The sequence below is a fragment of the Engystomops pustulosus genome, chromosome 7 (genome assembly GCF_040894005.1).
Source record: "Engystomops pustulosus chromosome 7, aEngPut4.maternal, whole genome shotgun sequence".
Taxonomy (NCBI): domain Eukaryota; kingdom Metazoa; phylum Chordata; class Amphibia; order Anura; family Leptodactylidae; genus Engystomops; species Engystomops pustulosus.
Window position 1 is genome coordinate 16,551,550 of NC_092417.1, and position 21,601 is coordinate 16,573,150.

The 21,601-nt window shown below is 45.2% G+C and overlaps 1 protein-coding gene across 1 annotated transcript in view; it reads right to left on the bottom strand.

Moving 5' to 3' along the window:
- The window catches only part of KIRREL1 (kirre like nephrin family adhesion molecule 1), a 180,242-nt gene that overhangs the window by 33,634 nt on the left and 125,007 nt on the right, over window positions 1–21,601 (bottom strand). The window contains exon 2 of the mRNA XM_072114949.1: window positions 2,880–3,026. Coding sequence (XP_071971050.1) covers window positions 2,880–3,026 — 147 coding nt within the window. The remainder of the gene's footprint in view (window positions 1–2,879; window positions 3,027–21,601) is intronic.

A 21,601-nucleotide genomic window follows, 5' to 3' on the forward strand; every position in this document is an offset into this window, starting at 1 on the left:
GTTATGAACCTTTCCAATCAGTGGGGCTCTACAGGTCAGGATTTTGGTGGGGGTCTAGTTTACGGAGAGGGAAGACTTCAAGTGAAATCCACATTTTTTCAGAAACTCTAACAAAGCACAGTTTTGAAATAGCCATTGGTTTTAGTTACAGACATTAAAATCTTTGATCAATTCTTCAAAGCTATCTTCTAGTGTAACTGGGTTTCTGCCATAGGTGCAAGAGAACAAAAGCAAGTTTGTGTTGCCCGTCACCGGATCCTCGTTCCTGTGGACCTCTGGCCAGTTTTTTTTTCATCAACACCTGTCATAGTAGAGTCATAGTATTGCCTGACTGCTTTGACCAATTAGTTACCTCACTTTCAGTCTACAGTTTCAGGACCTGTGGAGGACCTTCAAAGGTCCTGAAATGGCTCTTGTGAACAAATGATTTCATGCGTGAAGGTCCTTCTCAGTATGAAATTTAGTGGATGGTTTGGGTGGCCATGAATGGGGGGTTAGCGCCCAAACCACCTATATTATAGTACACTAGTGGCTGTGCGCAGATGATACCACACTTTAGTCTCGGGATCAGTTACAGTGTTCGAACCCTCTTGTCATAAAGTGAGGGCATACTCCATAAAAATATCACATTAACCTTTTAGTGCCAATATACCTTATTGTAGCGATCACTACGAGTGTGTACAGTTGGTTGTAGATCCAGGGTGTTTAATCAACTAGATGCTTCGGTCAAAATCAACCACAGCATCTAAGTGGTCTAAGTCTTCTTGGCATGTTTGCCTATAAGTTAGAGCTCACATGTGTCCACTGTGATCAAGTCTAGTCAGTGTGGAGACCCGTCAGGGAAGTGATTAATTTCCCTGCAGCACCCCCCCCCCCCCAGGAGAAATTAAACAACACATTATGGGTTAATAGTGTGAGGAGAAGTCCGACAAAGTGAAAGACGCTCTTTATAATCGCTCTCTACTCCAAGACCAAGAGATGAGGCTCCTGAACAGAGCTTCCCCTTTAACTATTTACTCAAAATTCACTAAAAGGACATATAAAAAAGTAGAGGACCCCTTTAAGAGATGTTGGTATTACCTGCTGTATCGCCAATTTTAAAAAGTGGGATGGATTCTAATAAATTTTGGTCCCGGCCCCCGGGGGCGTCTTCTATAATAATAGGGCCATTGTGTGCAGAATATTACTCCCAGATGATATTAACATATCGACCCTGTGTCAGGGTGACGCCTTCATGGCTTTCATGTGGGAAAGATTTGTCATATAGCGAGCAGGGCGTGAGAATGCTCCCCCCCCCCCCCCCCGGCTTACAGATGCGCCCACACAGGGCCCCATAACATAAAAGGGCACAGACTGGCGCAGAAATGTGGCTCTACCTGTTTACTGACAACATCCGGTCCATTACATATCATTACTGTGAGATCATGGAGATCTTACCGGGTGATAATGGCCGCGTAGGCCCGATTCCTGCCCTTGTGAATTAGGTCATGATGTGTATGTTATGTGAGGTAAAGATGATGACAGACATATATCTCTGTCCTTTGCTCTATGTTGTTGCCTACTAGGGCCTACCTACTCCTATATGGCCCGATTGCCCACCCGTCCATGAGGTGAATTTTTGTCTTGTTGTCCAGGGAAGTATTGCCACTGGACAAGTGGGGGATATGGATACCATTAGTATTAGTTTGACTTATATTTGAGACCATTGAAAGTTGTCCTAAATGTTAGAAAACCCAAATTTAGAGGCTTAAAGGGGTATTCTACGATAGGATAGGTGATCAATAGCAGATTGGTTGAGGGGGGTCTGACATTCAGATACCTCACGGTTAAGGCGTTTGGAAAGAATAAGCACTTGGAAAGTGCGGCAGTCGCTTTCCAGCTCACCAAGCACAGCACCTTGCTTGGTATAGTGGCTGTCCTTGGTATTGCAGCTTAGCCCATGTGAACAATGGACGAGACATCACAGGCCTTGGAAAATAAAGCTTCATGCAGCTCCTTTAAACAGTAGGGCTTATCTTTTCTAATATTGATCACCTGTCCCAAGAGATTGTTTTCAATAAATAAACCATTTCAGCCAAGCCCCAACATTGTAGGTATGAAATATAGACTTGTATAGACTGGGAAAGGCTTGCCCGTCCACAGCCAATCAAAATCTAATTTTCACCTTTCCCACACCAGTTAGAAATCTAAGCAGCAATCTGATTGGTTACAGTGGGCTCCACCCCTGCTTAACTCTGCCCTTGCCTTTTAACATAAATATCTCTTCCCTTGTGGAAACAAAATTATTAAAAATAATGCAAGGCATAAAATCTATGATCCTATATTTATATATAAAATAGAAATGTCTTTAGTTAGAAGGACGCCAAGGAATCGCTGCCAAGGAATCTGCATAGGACGCAGATAAATATGGATGTCTGAGGTGTCCTCTAACCCCGCACAGCCAGACACAAGGCAGGGGAGGGTCAGAGACAGGTTACACCTGAATGTAACCCCGGCTCTTATCTGGTCTCCCCGTTGCGAGCCTCTCGGAGCTGCAGAGCTCTTGGCATCTATCACTGTGTCAACAGGACGCCAACAAAATGAAGTATTTGGAGCAATTTTGGTTAGTCAGCAGAATCCGTAGCTGCGTGCAGGGCCGGGGGATAAATTGCTGCCTGCGGTTTTTGTGGAGCAGATGCAGTTGGCGGAGGCAGAAGAGGCAGTAATTGATGGATGGGGAAGGTCCTGATGTATGAGGTATTCACCGGGGCCTTGTGAGGGTATGAAACGGATCTCTACACCATGCGCGTCCTCTAAACAAATCCACCATTGCATTGCAAGAAAATGCATCTCAAATAAAAAAAAATTCCAAAACTCCAATAAACACTCTCAAGACTTACTCTTTAGATTCCCCAGCCCGAGCGCCAGTCCGTCTTTGGTCCACTGTACAATCCCCGAGTAGTTCAGCACCACACATGTTAACACGACTTTTTGCCCGGCTACCACCGTCTGGTCACTAGGCTCCTGGAGAAATCGTGGCTGAAGGGCTGAAATGAGGAGAGAGTTGAGAAAAAAAGTTAATAACCCAATAAAATATAATAAAATAATATAATAGATCATAGAAAATGCCAATAAATTGAAAATTTAATCTAGTGCACATCGTATGACTAGTAGGACACATCAGCCGTGTACATTGTGTGACCGGTACAACACATCAGTCGTGTACATTGTATGACTATTAGGACACATCAGCCATGTACAACGTGTGACCGGTAAGACACATCAGTCGTGTACATTGTGTGACCGGTACAACACATCAGTCGTGTACATTGTGTGACCGGTACGACATATCAGCCGTGTACATTGTGTGACCGGTACGACACATCAGCCGTGTACATTGTGTGACCGGTAAGACACATCAGCCGTGTACATTGTGTGACCGGTACGACACATCAGTCGTGTACATTGTGTGACCGGTACGACACATCAGTCGTGTACATTGTGTGACCGGTACGACACATCAGCTGTGTACATTGTGTGACCGGTAAGACACATCAGCCGTGTACATTGTGTGACCGGTACAACACATCAATCAGGTACAACGTATGACCGGTACGACACATCAGCCGTGTACATTGTGTGACCGGTACGACACATCAGCCGTGTACATTGTGTGACCGATACGACACATCAGCCATTTACATTGTGTGACCGGTGCGATACATCAGCCATGTACATTGTGTGACCGGTACGACACATCAGCCGTGTACATTGTGTGACCGGTACGACACATCAGCCATGTACATCGTGTGACCGATACGACACATCAGTCGTGTACATCGTGTGACCGATACGACACATCAGCCGTGTACATTGTGTGACCGATACGACACATCAGCCGTGTACATTGTGTGACCGGTACGACACATCAGCCGTGTACATTGTTTGACCGGTACGACACATCAGTCATGTACATCGTGTGACCGGTACGACACATCAGCCATGTACAACGTGTGACCGGTACGACACATCAGCCATGTACAACGTGTGACCGATACGACACATCAGTCATGTACATTGTGTGACCGGTACGACACATCAGCCGTGTACATTGTGTGACCGGTACGACACATCAGCCATGTACAACGTGTGACCGGTACGACACATCAGCCATGTACATCGTGTGACCGGTACGACACATCAGCCATGTACATTGTGTGACCGGTACGACACATCAGCCGTGTACATTGTGTGACCGGTACGACACATCAGCCGTGTACATTGTGTGACCGGTACGACACATCAGCCATGTACATCGTGTGACCGGTACGACACATCAGCCATGTACATCATGTGACCGGTACGACACATCAGCCATGTACATCGTGTGACCGGTACGACACATCAGCCGTGTACAACGTGTGACCGGTACGACACATCAGCCATGTACATCGTGTGACCGGTACGACACATCAGCCGTGTACAACGTGTGACCGGTACGACACATCAGCCATGTACATCGTGTGACTGGTACGACACATCAGCCATGTACAATGTGTGACCGGTACGACACATCAGCCATGTACAATGTGTGACCAGTACAACACATCAGTCGTGTACATTGTGTGACCGGTACGACACATCAGCCGTGTACATTGTGTGACCGGTACGACACATCAGCCGTGTACATTGTGTGACCGGTACGATACATCAGCCGTGTACAATGTGTGACCGGTACGACACATCAGTCGTGTACATTGTGTGACCGGTACGACACATCAGTCGTGTACATTGTGTGACCAGTACGACACATCAGTCGTGTACAATGTGTGACCGGTACGACATATCAGCCGTGTACATTGTGTGACCGGTACGACACATCAGCCGTGTACAATGTGTGACCGGTACGACACATCAGCCGTGTATATTGTGTGACCGGTACGACACATAAGCCATGTACATTGTGTGACCGGTACGACACATCAGCCATGTACATTGTGTGACCGGTATGACACATAAGCCGTGTACAATGTGTGACCGGTACGACATATCAGCCGTGTACATTGTGTGACCGGTACGACACATCAGCCATGTACATTGTGTGACCGGTACGACACATCAGCCGTGTACATTGTGTGACCGGTATGACACATCAGCTATGTACATTGTGTGACCGGTACGACACATCAGCCGTGTACAATGTGTGACCGGTACGACATATCAGCCGTGTACATTGTGTGACCGGTACGACACATCAGCCGTGTACATTGTGTGACCGGTACAACATATCAGCCGTGTACATTGTGTGACCGGAACGACACATCAGCCGTGTACAATGTGTGACCGGTACGACACATCAGCCGTGTACATTGTGTGACCGGTACGACACATCAGTCGTGTACAACGTGTGACCGATACGACATATCAGCCGTGTACATTGTGTGACCGGTACGACACATCAGCCGTGTACATTGTGTGACCGGTATGACACATCAGCCGTGTACATTGTGTGACCGATACGACACATCAGCCATGTACATTGTGTGACCGGTACGACACATCAGTCATGTACATTGTGTGACCGGTACGACACATCAGCCGTGTGCATTGTGTGACCGGTACAACACATCAGCCGTGTACATTGTGTGACCGGTACGACACATCAGTCATGTACACTGTTACAGGATAAATGATAATTAAGTTTATCTAGTAACAAATCAAAGGACCATGTGACTCACAGCCAATAAGCAGGGGTTGGCACTAAAAGGGGCCCACTACTGGGTGTAATTTCACCCAATGTTTCATATCCAACAGGACATCCTACAGATCCCAAGACCACCTTTACAATATGGAGGCACCACATCCAACCTTTAGGTGCTCTGCAAGGGCCAATAGGCCTGACATGAAGCAGGGATCCTTTGGGTTGCTACGGGTAACACAACTTTTCATTCAATTCTCAGATGTATCAGGCCACATGTAATCCTGATGCCACAGATACCCGGTGTGTTTCATCCTGTAAATATTACATGACCGGGCCGGCCACAGATGCATCATCCATATTACGGAGACCCAGATGTCACCACAAGCCTCGGTCTAGAGACACGAGAGACCCGGCGATCATAGAATCCTCATCATGAAATATTAAACCCGAAATGTTATGGGATAAGTATAAGATATACAACAACCATTGGGCCATGAAGAAGGGCGCATGTGGGACATTAGTGACTTGTGTCTTTTGTCCTGGACTAATAAAGATATACTGAATAGGGAGGCGGTTCTATTTGTCTCCACCTATACGACAACACATACGAAAACGTTGCTCTAAGAATCTCATATATGGAACATCCCTTAAAATCTCTATATTTGGTACAAGCTATCCTGGGGTCCTCAGTATTGATGAGGGTTTAGAGGGACCGGGTGCTGCGGGTGCAGTCCGTCTGATCTCTTTCCATTTCAGGCTTAGGCAGCGGGCGGCCCACTGGGAGTAATTGGCGTTAACTGTAGGGCTAAACGCAGTCACCCCCCCTCCCCGCCAGGAAACATTCAGGCCGATCAATAGCAGTCATGTTTCCAGAGAGATGCTGCTGGATTCAGTCTCCGAGGTTAAAAAACAGAACGACCGGCTGCCTGGGGGCTAACAGGTTATCGATTGCACCGCGCGTCCTACGAGGCTTCTACCGTGTGCAGGAACTTAACACTGACCCCCCTCATAGGGAACATGGGGACAAGTGATGAAAAAAAGAGAGAAAAATAAATAAAAAAATAAAGGAATATGTACAAAATAACATAAAAACAAAAATATAGTAAAACAAAAATCTACATTTTTCTAATAACATTGAGTTAATTGTACCATTTCCTCCCAAAATTACATTTGCATCAACGCCTGAGTCATCAATCCTGAGTCTGCTACTCGGTGAATATAATTCCAGAGCTGCAGTAAAGACTGACACAGATACAAAGCAACGCAAAACAAGGTCAAAAGGTGCGCAGCTTCTTAAAGGGAATCTGTCAGCAGTTTTGACCATAGAAAGCTGCAGGTAGTGTCCAATGAGATCTGTGGACTAGTTGTTAGTGGCATCAGCACTGAGAAATATGGACTTATGTTCCAAAATTGTAACTTCTCTAAATGCACTGGAAGCACTAAATGCACTGCTGTGCTCTGTGCAGCCAGTGTTAGGTAATGCCCCTGAAGAGCTCTGTTTTCATATCTTTGTTTCAATTGTAGCAGCAGGATTGTGAAAAGTAGGGCGGGTCTTTTATCCTGAAGAGCTTTCTGCTCTTTGAGGCCCCTCCCCTCTGCTATGAGTAGGAGCTGTATCAGGATTCTGGTTGGATACTTATCACAATCATGCAGAGGGGAGGGGCTGTAGAACAGTTCATTGGAAAGAGCAGAAAGCTCTTCAGGCTGTAGACCCGCCCTTGAGTACTTGAGGAGCTGCAAACCTGGATTCACTTTTCACACTTACTACACACACAGAATTATGGTTCTTCAGGGTCTATATGGAGCAGTTTATTATGGTCAAAACTGATGACAGATTCCCTTACATAACACATCAGTAAGCCCCTCCCATAGCGCAGTTTCGTGTCGTCTCTTATTCCGAAACCTGCTCCTTATACCATTTTGTCCTTATTTTTCCCAGCAGACATTGCTGTCAGGCATCTGATACTTGAGCGTAGCCATATATAGCCTGCACATCTTACTCCTGTCCCCAGGTATTTGTTACACAATCGCCCACATTGAGGAGCGCAGAAAATCACCCCCCCCCCCCACCTTGCTCTATAAAGCGCCATTGTTTGGTATTTTTCAATCCTAATTAGCTATTTTTTTTTTTTTTTTAAAGGGGATCAGTCCTGAAAGCTGCTGCGGTGCGGACCCCTGGGGGGTCACACAGCTGCCACTGAGGGAATTGTGGGAAATTTCCATGCTGGGTGATTACCACTAATTTCGGACATTGCTGCGCCCCTGGTTGGTCTCCCAGATTCATAATGGTTTCCTTCCTTCCTATTACTAGCTACCAGGCTCGGCACTGTGTTGGTGAGCCCGGAAATTTGGGATGAACAAAGAGGATTAGTATCTTCTCGCATCAACTACCCCTTTAAAGTGAACCTACTGCAAACAGTGTTAGGAGATCTGTGTGCTCATAACTTTGTGTATGTTGTTAGTAGCAGCAGGACTGTGATATATATGGATTTATATTCCAGTATTGTAGCTTCACAAGTGTCCTCACACTGCTGTGCTCTGTGCTGCTCTGGGTGCAACTTGCGTGTGTTGTTAGTAGCAGCAGGACTGTGATATATATGGATTTATATTCCAGTATCGTAGCTTCACAAGTGTCCTCACACTGATGTGCTCTGTGCTGCTCTGGGTGCAACTTGTGTGTGTTGTTAGTAGCAGCAGGACTGTGATATATATGGATTTATATTCCAGTATCGTAGCTTCACAAGTGTCCTCAAACTGCTGTGCTCTGTGCTGCTCTGGGTGCAACTTGTGTGTGTTGTTAGTAGCAGCAGGACTGTGATATATATGGATTTATATTCCAGTATCGTAGCTTCACAAGTGTCCTCACACTGCTGTGCTCTGTGCTGCTCTGGGTGCAACTTGTGTGTGTTGTTGGTAGCAGCAGGACTGAAATATATAGATTTATATTCAATTGCACTCCCACTGCTGTGCTCTGTGCTCTCTGGTATGTAGGTATTGTCACTGGAAAGATGTGTAATCATTCCTTTGTGTATGTTGTTAGCAGCAGCAGGACTGTGAAATATGGATTTATATTCCAGGATTATAGTTTATCTAAGTTCACTGAGGGCATGTTCAGACATTGCTGTGCTCTGTGTTCTCTGCAGGCAGTGTTATGTATTGTCTCTTGGAAAATGTGTAATCATGCCTTTGTGTATGTTGTTAGTAGCAGCAGGACTGTGAAATATGGATTTATATTCCAAGATTGTATCTTCTTCCAGTGCACTGGGATGGTGTTCTTACACTGCTGTGCTCTGTGCTCTCTTCAGCCAGTGTTAGGTATTATCCCTGGGGAGATCTGTAATCATGCCTTAGTGTATATTGTCAGTAGCAGCTGAACTGTGAAATATGGATTAATATTCCAGGATTGTATCTTCTCAAGTGTCCTCACACTGCTGTGATCTATGCTTTCTGCAGCCAGTGTTAGGTATTGTTCCTGGGGATCTGTGTAATCAAACCCGTTTATAGATTGTTAGTAGAAGCAGGACTGTTAAATATGGATTTACATTGCAGGATTGTAACATCTTGAATCGGGTCCTCACACTGCTGAGCCCTCTTAGCCCCTCCTCTCTTTTGCTAGTGACTCTCGTCACTGATAATAGAGGGGGGGGGGGCTTTGTAGCAACCCACTGCACAGGACTAAGAGCACAGCAGTGTGAGAACACTTTAAGAAGCAGTAATGCAATGTAAATCCATTTCTCTGCTGCTACTAAGAACACACACAGGTACAATGACACCTCTCTCCAGGGACAATACCTACCACTGTCTGCCTTCTACATGATCCCACCTGCCCACAGGATCCCTTTAAGGCCGCCCTGACACATAGCCGGCTATCCCGGCTGCACTCTCCGTCCTTACTGTAATCTGGGGGATAGATTTAGCGTTTGCCAGTTCTCTGAGGCTACAAGTTGAGCAGCACCAAATATATTTTTTTAATTTACAGATCCCGAAAAGTTTAATTTACTAAAAGCATACTTTAAGTGCACCCTTTGCTCCGCTTCCTTACCTATCTCAGTCAATTAAATTAATTGTGGGAAAGAAAAAGCACTGACGGAAAAAAAAAACTCATACTGCGGAAGCGAAGACTTGGCGTAGAGACGCCGTACTGTAACCCTTTGTGCTCCAGATTAGAGTTATGTAGAATATAAAGGACCGGCGCTGAGCTGAGGACGGATCTCAGGTCAGATATGGAGCGGGAGAGTCCATCTGTGAAAGTATACTGTATGTATATTGATTATAATGTTCTTAAAGGGGAAGTCCTATTTGAAGACTCTTCTCAAGTCATGGAAGCTCATCAGAAAAAAATGTACTTTGCCAAGTATTATGTGATGACCAAAGTCTTGACCTACACTGTGACTTAGGATGAAATAACAAAAGGCTTGGGATATTTGGTGATATAAGGCTTGGCCCACCTGGTGATTATTGGCTTGGCCCACACACTGACAAATGCCTTGTACAGCACAATGACAAACGGCTTGGGCAGAACAATGACACAAGGTTTGGTCCACATGGTGACACAAGGTTTGGACCACATGGTGACACAAGGTTTGGACCACATGGTGACCCAAGGTTTGGACCACATGGTGACACAAGGTTTGGACCACATGGTGACACAAGGTTTGGACCACATGGTGACACAAGGTTTGGACCACATGGTGACACAAGGTTTGGACCACATGGTGACACAAGGTTTGGACCACATGGTGACACAAGGTTTGGACCACATGGTGACACAAGGTTTGGACCACATGGTGACACAAGGTTTGGACCACATGGTGACACAAGGTTTGGACCACATGGTGACACAAGGTTTGGACCACATGGTGACACAAGGTTTGGACCACATGGTGACCCAAGGTTTGGACCACATGGTGACACAAGGTTTGGACCACATGGTGACCCAAGGTTTGGACCACATGGTGACACAAGGTTTGGACCACATGGTGACACAAGGTTTGGACTGCACGATAGCACAAGACTTGGATCACATGATGATAAATGCCTTGTACAGCTCATTGACCAAAAGGCTTGGACCACACAATGATAAAAGGCTTTAAGAGCATGACAACACAAGGTTTGGATTGTACAATGACACAAGGCCTGGACTGCATGATGACACAAGGCTGGGACCACACAGTGACAAAAGCCTTGGACCACACAATGAAAAATGGCTTGGACCACATGGTGACACAAGGCTTGGACCACTTGACGACACAAGGCTTGGACTGCACAATGACACAAGGCTTGGACCACATGATGACACAAGGCTTGGACCACATGACGACACAAAGCTTGGACTGCACAATGACACAAGGCTTGGACCACATGACGACACAAGGTTCGGACCACATGATGACACAAGGCTTGGACCACATGACGACACAAGGCTTGGACTGCACAATGACACAAGGCTTGGACCACATGGTGACACAAGGCTTGGACCACATGACGACACAAGGCTTGGACTGCACAATGACACAAGGCTTGGACCACATGACGACACAAGGTTCGGACCACATGATGACACAAGGCTTGGACCACATGACGACACAAGGCTTGCACTGCACAATGACACAAGGTTCGGACCACATGGTGACACAAGGCTCCAACCACATTTTGACTTAATTCTCTAACCATAGGATGACATAAAGCCTGGAGAACATTGTGACCAAAGGCTTTGACCACCTGGTGAAATAACGTTCCTTATGACATAAGAATTGGAGCACATGGTTAAGCTTGCACCACTTGGTGACACATTGGACCATGAGCTGAGTTAAGGTTACATGACCTTGTAGCCCATTTAAGGTGGGAACCTTATGTCAAACTTTGCTTTTGGAACAATGTTCATTCCCTAAACTGGTTCTTATCAATTCCGTCATTGGCTTTGAACCTGTCATGAGCCGTATTCCTGGATATTACTCCATTGGAGTCTTCATCTGGTACCCATTGTCCTACTACTGGTTCTAAACCTTGGTTTGGAACATGACTTTGCATCCTGTAGAATGTTGACATTTTTTGGGGGGAAAACCCTTGGTTCTGCTTGGTTCCTCTGCACTACACCCACTAATCCATGACTATTCTGGAAATTGTGGCCCCTTTCCAGGGCTTAAAGAGGAAGACCTTTAGTTGAAGGTGACCATAATAACTAGGAAATTATAAAGTAGTGCTCTCTAGATTATGGCTGAGCTCCCCATAATATATATCACTAAGTAAATTAGTGTAATGACCTCTATCACACTGCCACCTTGTGGTCACACATTTTTGAAAAACGCTTCATAGCCTATTATGGTCATGAAGATAAGCTCATTAGTTTCCAGAAAATGAGCAGCCCAGAATATGATCTGCCATCGAAGTGCCTTCGAGTAGAAATTATTATGTGGTTTTAAGGAATTTTTCTCTCTCTCCAACTACCGAGCCACAATGTTATAAAACGATGGGTTGTTCTGGGGGAAGGCCGGGAGCCACAGAGGTAGCACACAGATAATTTATTGTATTAGTATAAAGAACATTGACTGGGATCGTGCAAGCCAAGGACTAACATGTTTCCACCGGTCTGAAGAACAATGCGATGCTCAGAACAATAATCAAAGGAGCGCAGTGAAGTCAGACGCTGTATTACACGTGGGGAGACTTTGTGACCCCCAAATTGCATTTTCAGTCTCGTGATGAGCGATTAGATTGAAACTGATCCAATAGACATTCCAGGAGTCTGAAAAGTTCCAAAAATATTTGAGGTATTTGGAAGGTTGAGTTATATCTTTTGACGTTTCAGGGCGGTGTGACCACATCAATCACTAGAACAATGGGAAACCACGTAGAAGAGAAAAATCTTCTAAGCGAAGGCTCGAATTAGAGTTATTACATAAATACTGGACATCATGAAAAGCTAGATACAAAAATACTCCTTTATACTTTTTGGGTTGTATTTCGCACCTTTTGTGGGGGAGGGGACTAGTTTCTTTTTTCACTTTGGCAAAGAATAGAGGAAAGTTTTGGGCAGAATCAGTCTCACTACTTCTCTAACAACTCCCAGGGGTGGACACTGGAAATAATCCATCTCCTTACCCCTCAGTCAGCTGCTGGAGGTTGGCTTTGAACAGAAGTGGGTCTCCATCACCCTCTGGCATCTGTTTGGGGTGGTCTGTGGGCAGAATCATTCTCCTGACCCCTCTGGCAGCTTCTGTGGTTGGGCTCTGGATAGAATCAGTTTTCCTTCCTCTCCAGGACCTGCTGGAGTCTGCCAGATGGAAAAGTAGACCTATTCTGTCTCCAGCCCAGCTCTAGTATTTGTCCGACAAGAAAGAAGACTGATTTTAGTCGGAACCTGTACATAGAAGCTGCAAGAGGTGGACTCTACCCACAATCTGCCTCTCCCATGATCACCTTATTCCCCTTTTGCGCCGTTAAATTGACATGTACTACAGACGTTCTGCTCCTTCCCTGACAAGCAGGACAAAAAACAGTTTATATTGGCCGATCGCTTAGTTTTAGAATCACAATATGGAACCTGGGCTGTGAGGATCACCTGGACAACCCCTTTAAGAGAACAAATTCTTCTCTTTTTTATCCCTATCCGTATTTGGGTTACTTCCCACTACAATCTGACTGGAACCAAAATTGCAAAAATGTCGATGGACTTTGCGGCTCTGAATTTCTACCGATGTCTGTAGCGCGGACGCTATGCGTAAAATAGGCGTTATGCAGAAAATGGCGTTCGTGCCACATGTTTCATCACGAGACGGTACAATCTTCTGCAAAATTGATTTTGTAGCGCATAAACCATTCTTTATGTAAAGACTGATGTAAAGGCGACAAAGCTGATTTCATGCCTCAAGATTTCACAGCTTAACACCACATTATCTTCCAGATGTCTGGCGTCTCTGGATCTGTACAGATTGTGAGTTATTTTATGATATTTTCTGTATGTGGATACATAGGAGATCTCTAGTTTTTGTCGGTAGCTCTGGAAAACAGTTGCCACTTCATCAAGTGCCAGGAGCATAACCTCACACTGCTGTGCTCTTAGCACTTTGCAGTGAGCTACTCTACAACAATTACTCCTGCTCTGGATCAATAATTTAGATGGATTCTGGTTGAATACTAGGGGAATCACCTAAGCAGGTTGGATGGGCAGTGGAGAAGATCAGTAGAAAGAGCTAAGAGCAAAGCAGTGTGAGGACACACAATCAAAGAAGCCGAGATAAGGTTCAGAAACAGGTTCCGGAAAATAATGGTCTAGGAGAATGTACACGTTTTTATTTTTGGAAGGGGAAACATATTATTTGGAATTTGTGATGGAAAAATTAGACCCAACAAATTCCATAGAATTATGTACAGATGGATGTTCTTGTGGGGGCATAACCTCACACTGCTGTGCTCTTTGCTCTTTGCGTTGAGCTACTCTACAACTTTTACACCTGTTCCGGGTAAAGGATTTAGCTGGATTCTGGTTGATCAGATTTTGCCGCAATCGCACCGACTTTCATGCAACACAAATCAGGGGGCGTGGCTGTAGGACAACCCGACTGATTCGGACTGAGCGCGGGATTTCAAATTTAAATTGTGTCGCAAGACAATGCACTTACATACACCGGAAAGAAGAAGGTGAACTCCGGCGGACCTGAGCGGGGAAGCGACAGATGCAGGAAATCGGGCGCACGAGCTACGGTAATTGCGCCACAACGCAGGATCGTTAGACAGTCCGGATCAGGGATAGCGTGCAGGACGGGTAAGTAAATGTACCCCATTATCTACAATTTATGATGAAAAAATTAGATGCAAAATCTGCTGAATTCCATGGAAATATGTAGGTGGTGGTAGAGTAATAACACCCAGCACCTCCCTATAAGTCGCTCCTCAGACCAGCGTCAGAAGAATATTATCTCGTTGTATAAGAACAGGCGGCTGTCACAAAAAGTGGAAGTTACGCTACACTAGAAGTAACGAGAGCTCCTCGGCTCGCCTCCTCGTCAGAGCAACAAAGGAGAATAAAATTAATTTGCCAAATATTAACATTCAGAGAATTGTATTACTTTTCGAGGATTTTATTCCGAACTGCGGCCCTACAAAAGCTGAGGGAATTCCTGAGGAGGGAAGAAGATGAAAGAAAAGAAATTTATGGAGTTTTATACCGAATAGTTGAGTGATGTGCACAACTAATATTGCCGAAAAGTACCTGTATAATACCGCCATGTTACACCGCCCACCGTATCTGTACATTAGTGCCAGACATATTGTTATATTGTGTCCTTGGTGTCCTTCCTATAGTACCATCCACCATTTTCAAGTCATTGTGCCAACATATCCATCTAGTAGAACCAACTGTCCATGGTGGACATGGTGGGTGGCACTGTGGGCAGGATATTATGAAAACCAGTATAGTATGGGCACTACTCTAGTTGGTCTATTATTGCATAGACTTCTCGTAGCTTCAGCAGACCACCAAGACCAGTGACAACCATGGTGACCAGTAGTAGCCATAAGACCATAATGTGGTTTTATTCAAAGCAGTCGCCAATGTTGACATCCACTTCTCCGTTTGGTCAACTCCTGTATGAGGAAGCACCAACTTCCTCGATTGGCTTCAGGTCCTTCAGGTGGAAAACTTATGACGTATTTTGCGTATATATGATAAAAATCAATAGTGGGAAACCCCTTTAAGACTAAGATACTTTTCTTTGAAGAATATTTTTGGCTTCCTTCCTTGTAAGAGAAGACGTAAAGCTCTTATATAGATGCGATACACTTCACACCTCGGAGCAAGGACAGACCTCCCTCCCACTCTCAAAAATTCGGAAGATCCTGCTTTGAGGCTACATCTTGTGCCCCCCTTGAGGAAAATATCTTCCTTCCTTGCCCACGTCCCCTATTTAAATCATTGCTGCTCTTTGCGGCTGTCTGCTGGCGGAGAGCACAAACAAGACAGGAGCTCCACCTGGGACATGAATTGCAGATGAATAAAATGTTCTAAGCTTTGCCGATGGTGAGCCAAGAGAATATCTATCGCCCTCGTCCTACTATCTTCTGAGGTGTCACATTGTTGCTACACATCTCAGTGCTGCTTCACTTTAACATTCCCCCCCTGCGCTCCAGGATCTATGGCACATGCTCCACTCACGTTAGACATGAATAAAGCGCACCAACGGCATGTTTAAAGGGAAGGCTAAGTGCCTTTAAAGGAAACGTTGCATTAGCAAATCTGTATAGATTAGACTAAGTTGTTAAAACCAATGTTCCAATCAAGAGATGGGCAGGAACCCCCGATGAGGGTTCTCCAACAATTGTCATATTACTATGATACAAAGTCCCTATAGATGTCCCACATATAGAGATCATAGTCTTGACTAGGAATCCTTTTTGTCTCTTTCCTAAAGAGATATCCACCTCAACACTCGTAGTCATCGCTGTCACATACTATGGGGGTCATTTACTAAGGGCCCGATTCGCGTTTTCCCGACGTGTTACCCGAATATTTCCGATTTGCGCCGATGTTCCCTGAATTGCCCCGGGATTTTGGCGCACGCGATCGGATTTTGGCGCATCGGCACTGGCATGCACGTGACGGAAATGGGGAGGGGGTCTATTTTCTATAGAGATGTCTGGCCACAGTGTCCTACAATTGTAATTTACCTATGCTACAAGATCCATGTGGATGTTCCACTGGGTGGTTAGGATAGCGCCAGTCATGAGATGGACAGAAAAAGTCTACCATGGTGAGGTGGGTTCCCCCCTCCCAAAAAAAATGTGCCATCATTCTACAGGATGACAAATGTCTGAGATCCAAAGGTCCCACCAGACATCTGACCTCTATGATGTAATTTGATAGGCAGTGGTCACCTATCCATGTCAAGACATCATCTCTGGTGGCCACAATGGAGATACTAAGTTGGCATCTAAGAAGGTGAGCACGCCTTTAATTTCTTTGTTTTAATACTACTTTATTTGACATTCTGAGTTTATGCTAAAAGTTTTTTGAAGGTCTTGATAGCCCCTTTGAGTTGAAACATATTTCAAAGTTATCATAGATCTCAAAAACGAGAAATTTTTCCTTCAGATTAAAAGCTAATAAATCCCTTTACCCCTGTGACTACTTAAGCACCCCTTAGCCATATAGTCCTACAGGAAACAAACTATTGACCGTCCAATTAAAGCCCCTCTGTCTTCGAGCCTTTCGAGATGTCATTTGATCCTAGTGTATTGATTGACAAGATGGTCACCCCTCCCCAACCCTCACAAGTCATTGTAGTCATGACTTGGTGTCCTTTTGGTCCGTAACCTACAGAGATTTCCATCCGTCTTATCAAAAAGAAACAAGAAAAAAAAAATTCTCTTGACTCCTCAATGTCTTAGAAGAACATCCCGGGCTCCTCATTACCCAGGAGACGCGTGTCAGTTCACTTTAGCGTTTGACCGCTTTTCCTGCCTCTAATACCATCACACAAAGGTCACGTCTCTTTATATATTCCTCCGATCCGAGTCACTTTGGAGGTACTTTGATCTCTTGCACAAAGTCGTCTTCATCTTTGTTACTTCTCATCGTACCCGTCCTCTTATCTGTATGACAGAGGAGGCTGGCAAAGACATATTCTCGTATGTTGGAATCAGAGGGGACTACCACTGGCGACGGTTATGGCAAGATGCAGTCAATAAAATGAGGAAGGGAGGACTTACAGTCTTATAGGGTCTGTCACCTAGTTATCTGTCTCATCCGAATAGATGGATCTTTTACAAATAATTCGAAACTAGAGGTCGCTGTTTTGTTCTCTAAATATCTATTGTCCCGCCCCTTAGTTGGTCTTTCCAGCCATTCAGCAGAGCTGAGAGAGGTCACATGACACACATTTTTCTCTAAGTGGAAAGAGGCCCAATTAAAGTAGTCGGAAATAGAGTGCTGAGTAATATTTTGACAAAATTTTTAATAACTTTTTGGCATCTAGATGATAGGGTCGTTGAAGTGACGTCATGACACGCAACCAATCATAATACAGTTGTCGCTCTCATGATATTGTTGTAATATCCTACAGCCTCGAGAGGTTATTCCTCACCCCAGTGCCCTCTGTGGAAAATTTGCATATTAGTTGGATAAAGTTTAGATCTGGTTAGAAGTTGTTAAAGGTTTAGCAAAAGATAGTTTAGGAAATAGGTTTTTAGTAGGAACTTACCATTACTAACCCCTTAATAATATGTCACGCATTGGCTCCGGGTGTTTGGTGAAGGCTTCTATGCTGAGCCCTTTCCATGGCAGCGAGTGTTTGCTGCATATTGCAGCAAACACCCACCGGTAACAACCACGGTTGGTGCTAACTGCTTCGATAACCACCGACAAAGCTGGTGGCATCAAAAAGCATTTAGAATTAGTTTTCCCACTTCCCAGTACATGGCATGGAATATTGAATACCGTCACTATGAAGTGCAATTTGTTATGCAAAAAACAAGCCCTAACACAACTCTGTACATGGAAAGATAAAAAAGTTATACATTTTTGAAGGTGGAGAGTCAAGAATGAAAACGCAAAAATAAAAAAGGGCCTAGTAGTTAGTGGGGTTAATAGTCTCCTGGTGGTACGGTAGGTTTCCTTTAAAAGGGCGGGCCAAAATTGAATGAATCCGGAAACATGGACTCCCTCCAGTCGGGTTTTTCATATGAATGGAGTGGCAAGTTGAGCATATATCCTGGTGCTTCATTTGTTATGGAAAACGGGACACCCATTCTTGTATTTGATGGGGGTCCAAGTGCAAAATCTGTACCAGCCCCGAAACTATAATGCCTAGTTTACAGCACTGGTCCCTTTATGTAGGGAAGAGACATCTCATGTGACATCAAGCCAATAAAAGTTAAATTCGTCCAAAAGAAATCATTGAAATCTGCGCCCGCACCTCTGACAGAGAGAGGGAGGCGCTCCATCTTCTTAATGAGACGGCGCAGGTGACTGGATAGAGAGATAAAAGTGATTAAACATCGGGTAATTGTGAGGAGAGAGGAGCGAGACAGAGGGAGAAGACGAGAGCGCGGGCGAGTCACACGCAGAGTCGAGATGATAAGGCGGCGGGAGGGGAAGCGGGACGGGCAGGCCCCCTCTTTATTTAATAAAATCCTCCGGCTTTATCAGCACAGAGCTGTCGCATTGTACCTCCGCATCTGGAGGCGGCTGGAATAAGACGGCCATGTCTGGAACGGCTTAAGTATATCTGCCGAGGCGTTTCTGAAAGCTCCTTCACACGAGGCCGAGAACTTAAGAACCAGATCTCATTTGCCTTTTAACCTGCGCGGCCGCAGCGGCCGTCATCTCCGAGCCCAAGGCCCTTTCTTAGCTTCTGGTGAATCATGGAGAGATTATGAAGAAGGCCGTGATGAAGCCTGTGGTAAAGTGATAGAGATTGGGGCCTCTGGGAAGGTATCACACAATTGACAGTCTTAGATACACGACAGGAAACGCAATTTTAGCTCAATGGGGGAGATTTATCATAAGACTCTTAGAGCAGAACTGTTCTAGTTGCCTACGGCAACCAATCAGAGCTCAACTTTCACTTCCCCACAGTTTATAAAATTAAAGCTGAGCTCTGATTGGTTTCCATGGGATACTAGAACAGTTTTACCTCAGAAACTTCATGATAAATCTCCCTCAATGTGTGATCGAGGGGGGTGGAGCCTTTCAATTGTGTTTCAAAACGCAAATCGAAACGTCACATGTGAACGCGACTTGAGAGCCTTGTGGTGCCTCATACCTCAGCCATGTGTATGTCATAGTGATCTACCTGTAGTAACCCCCTAAGTGTGCGACAGCGACGTGCGTTCATGCCAAGAATAGACAGGACAGTGATTTGTATATTTTCCCGTAGATGTCGGAGCAGGGCGAGTCATTATCTATATCTACATGCGCCACCTCTGGCCTCATGAGCCATGCCGCTGCCAGGAGGTTCACAAGCAATTAACGTACGGTAAACACAGACAGGATTCCCCGCTGTCGCCTGATACGTGACTGGTGCTGGCGGTGACATCCCCCGAGCCATGAGACTCATTACTACAAAGAGACAGCAGACACCAGCCGAGACATTATCACAGAGATCACCACTGGAGGCCAGAGACGTCTACACTGAGGCAAGAAACTGCGGATGATGTCACTAAGTATAGAGACGTCTACACTGATGATGACATCACTAGATACACCACTAGACTATTGACATCACTAGATAAGTGACATCATAAGAGACTACAATAGATGAGAGAAACTGCAGATGACGTCATTAAGTATAGAGACGTCTACACTGATGACATCACTAGAGACTGCACCGATAGATTAGTGACATCATTAGAGACTGCACCGTAACTGTGGATGATGTCTCTGCATATAGAGACGTCTATACTGATGACATCACTAGACAGACCACTAGACTAGTGACATCACTAGAGACGGCACCGTAACTGTGGATGATGTCACTGAGTATAGAGACGTCTATACTGATGACATCACTAGACACACCACTAGACTAGTGACATCACTAGAGACTGCACCGTAACTGTGGATGATGTCACTGAGTATAGAGACGTCTATACTGATGACATCACTAGACACACCACTAGACCAGTGACATCACTAGAAACTGTACCGTCACTGTGGATGATGTCACTGAGTATAGAGATGTCTACACTGATGACATCACTAGACACACCACCAAACTAGTGATATCACTAGAGACTGCACCAGAGTCTAGAAACTGTGGATGATGTCACTGCGTATAGAGACGTCTACACTGATGACATCACTAGAGGCTGTACCATAACTGTGGATGATGTCACTGTGTATAGATCACTAGACCCCCCACCATACCGCAGGATTAGATACTCCATTAGATACATCACTATTGTATCCCACCAGATCCTCGGCTACAGATCTCTCACCACACTCTTCTCCATAGACAATTTTTGGAGCATCATCACAAAAATCACTTGAGATTTCAAGAGATACAACTCAAGAGACATCATTAGAGACGTTACTAGAAAAATCGATATACTCCGGGTTGGCCTCATCAGTGGCTCCTCATCTGGAGACATCTCACGCACTGGTCTCATCATCACCAGCCGGACCCATCCATCTCCTTCCAGAAACAGCACCACACCTGTCCACAGGTCGGCATTGCAGCTTACCTCCATTAAAGTGAATTAACCTGAGCTGCAATACCACACATGACCAGAAGACAAAGGTGGCGCTGTTTATGAAAAAAAATATTGATCTTCTTCTAATCTTGTTTCGCTTTTTTTTTTTTTATTGACGTCTCGCCGGTGCGTTTCGGATTCTCAAAAACCTCAGTCTAGTCATTGATTTTTATGTTGTTTTTTTTTCCGGAGGTTGTCACCGGTGAAGCGTCGAGCCTCTTTGCCACGCCAGAATGAGTTAAAACGCTTTCCGTGTTCTTGTCTCTCGCACATTATGCTAAGAAGAAGCTGATAGTGACAGAGTTTTGTTGTCTAAAAGGCATCCTGTGTACTGACCCCGCGGCCCCCCGCCGCAGCTGAATTATTCACGTTTTACTGGGGCTGGATGCGGCGCTGCTCACTGATCTGCAGCGGTTATACACAGGCGCTCTGACCGCCAGGCGTTATTAACGGGGCGTACGGGAAGTGGTCTCCTCACAAGTGCACTCATATAGCAGATGGTGCTCTAGTTACAGCGTGGGATGCTGGGAGATATGCAAATGAGAGAAGCATCTGGGACTAATAATCATGTTTAATAATACATCAGGTACACAGGTAGAGTGAGGGATATCATAATGCACAACTTGGCTGCTGCAGAACCTCCTAATACACAACCCAGCTGCAGCAGAACCTCCTAATACACAACCCAGCTGCTGCAGAACCTCCTAATACACAACCCAGCTGCTGCAGAAC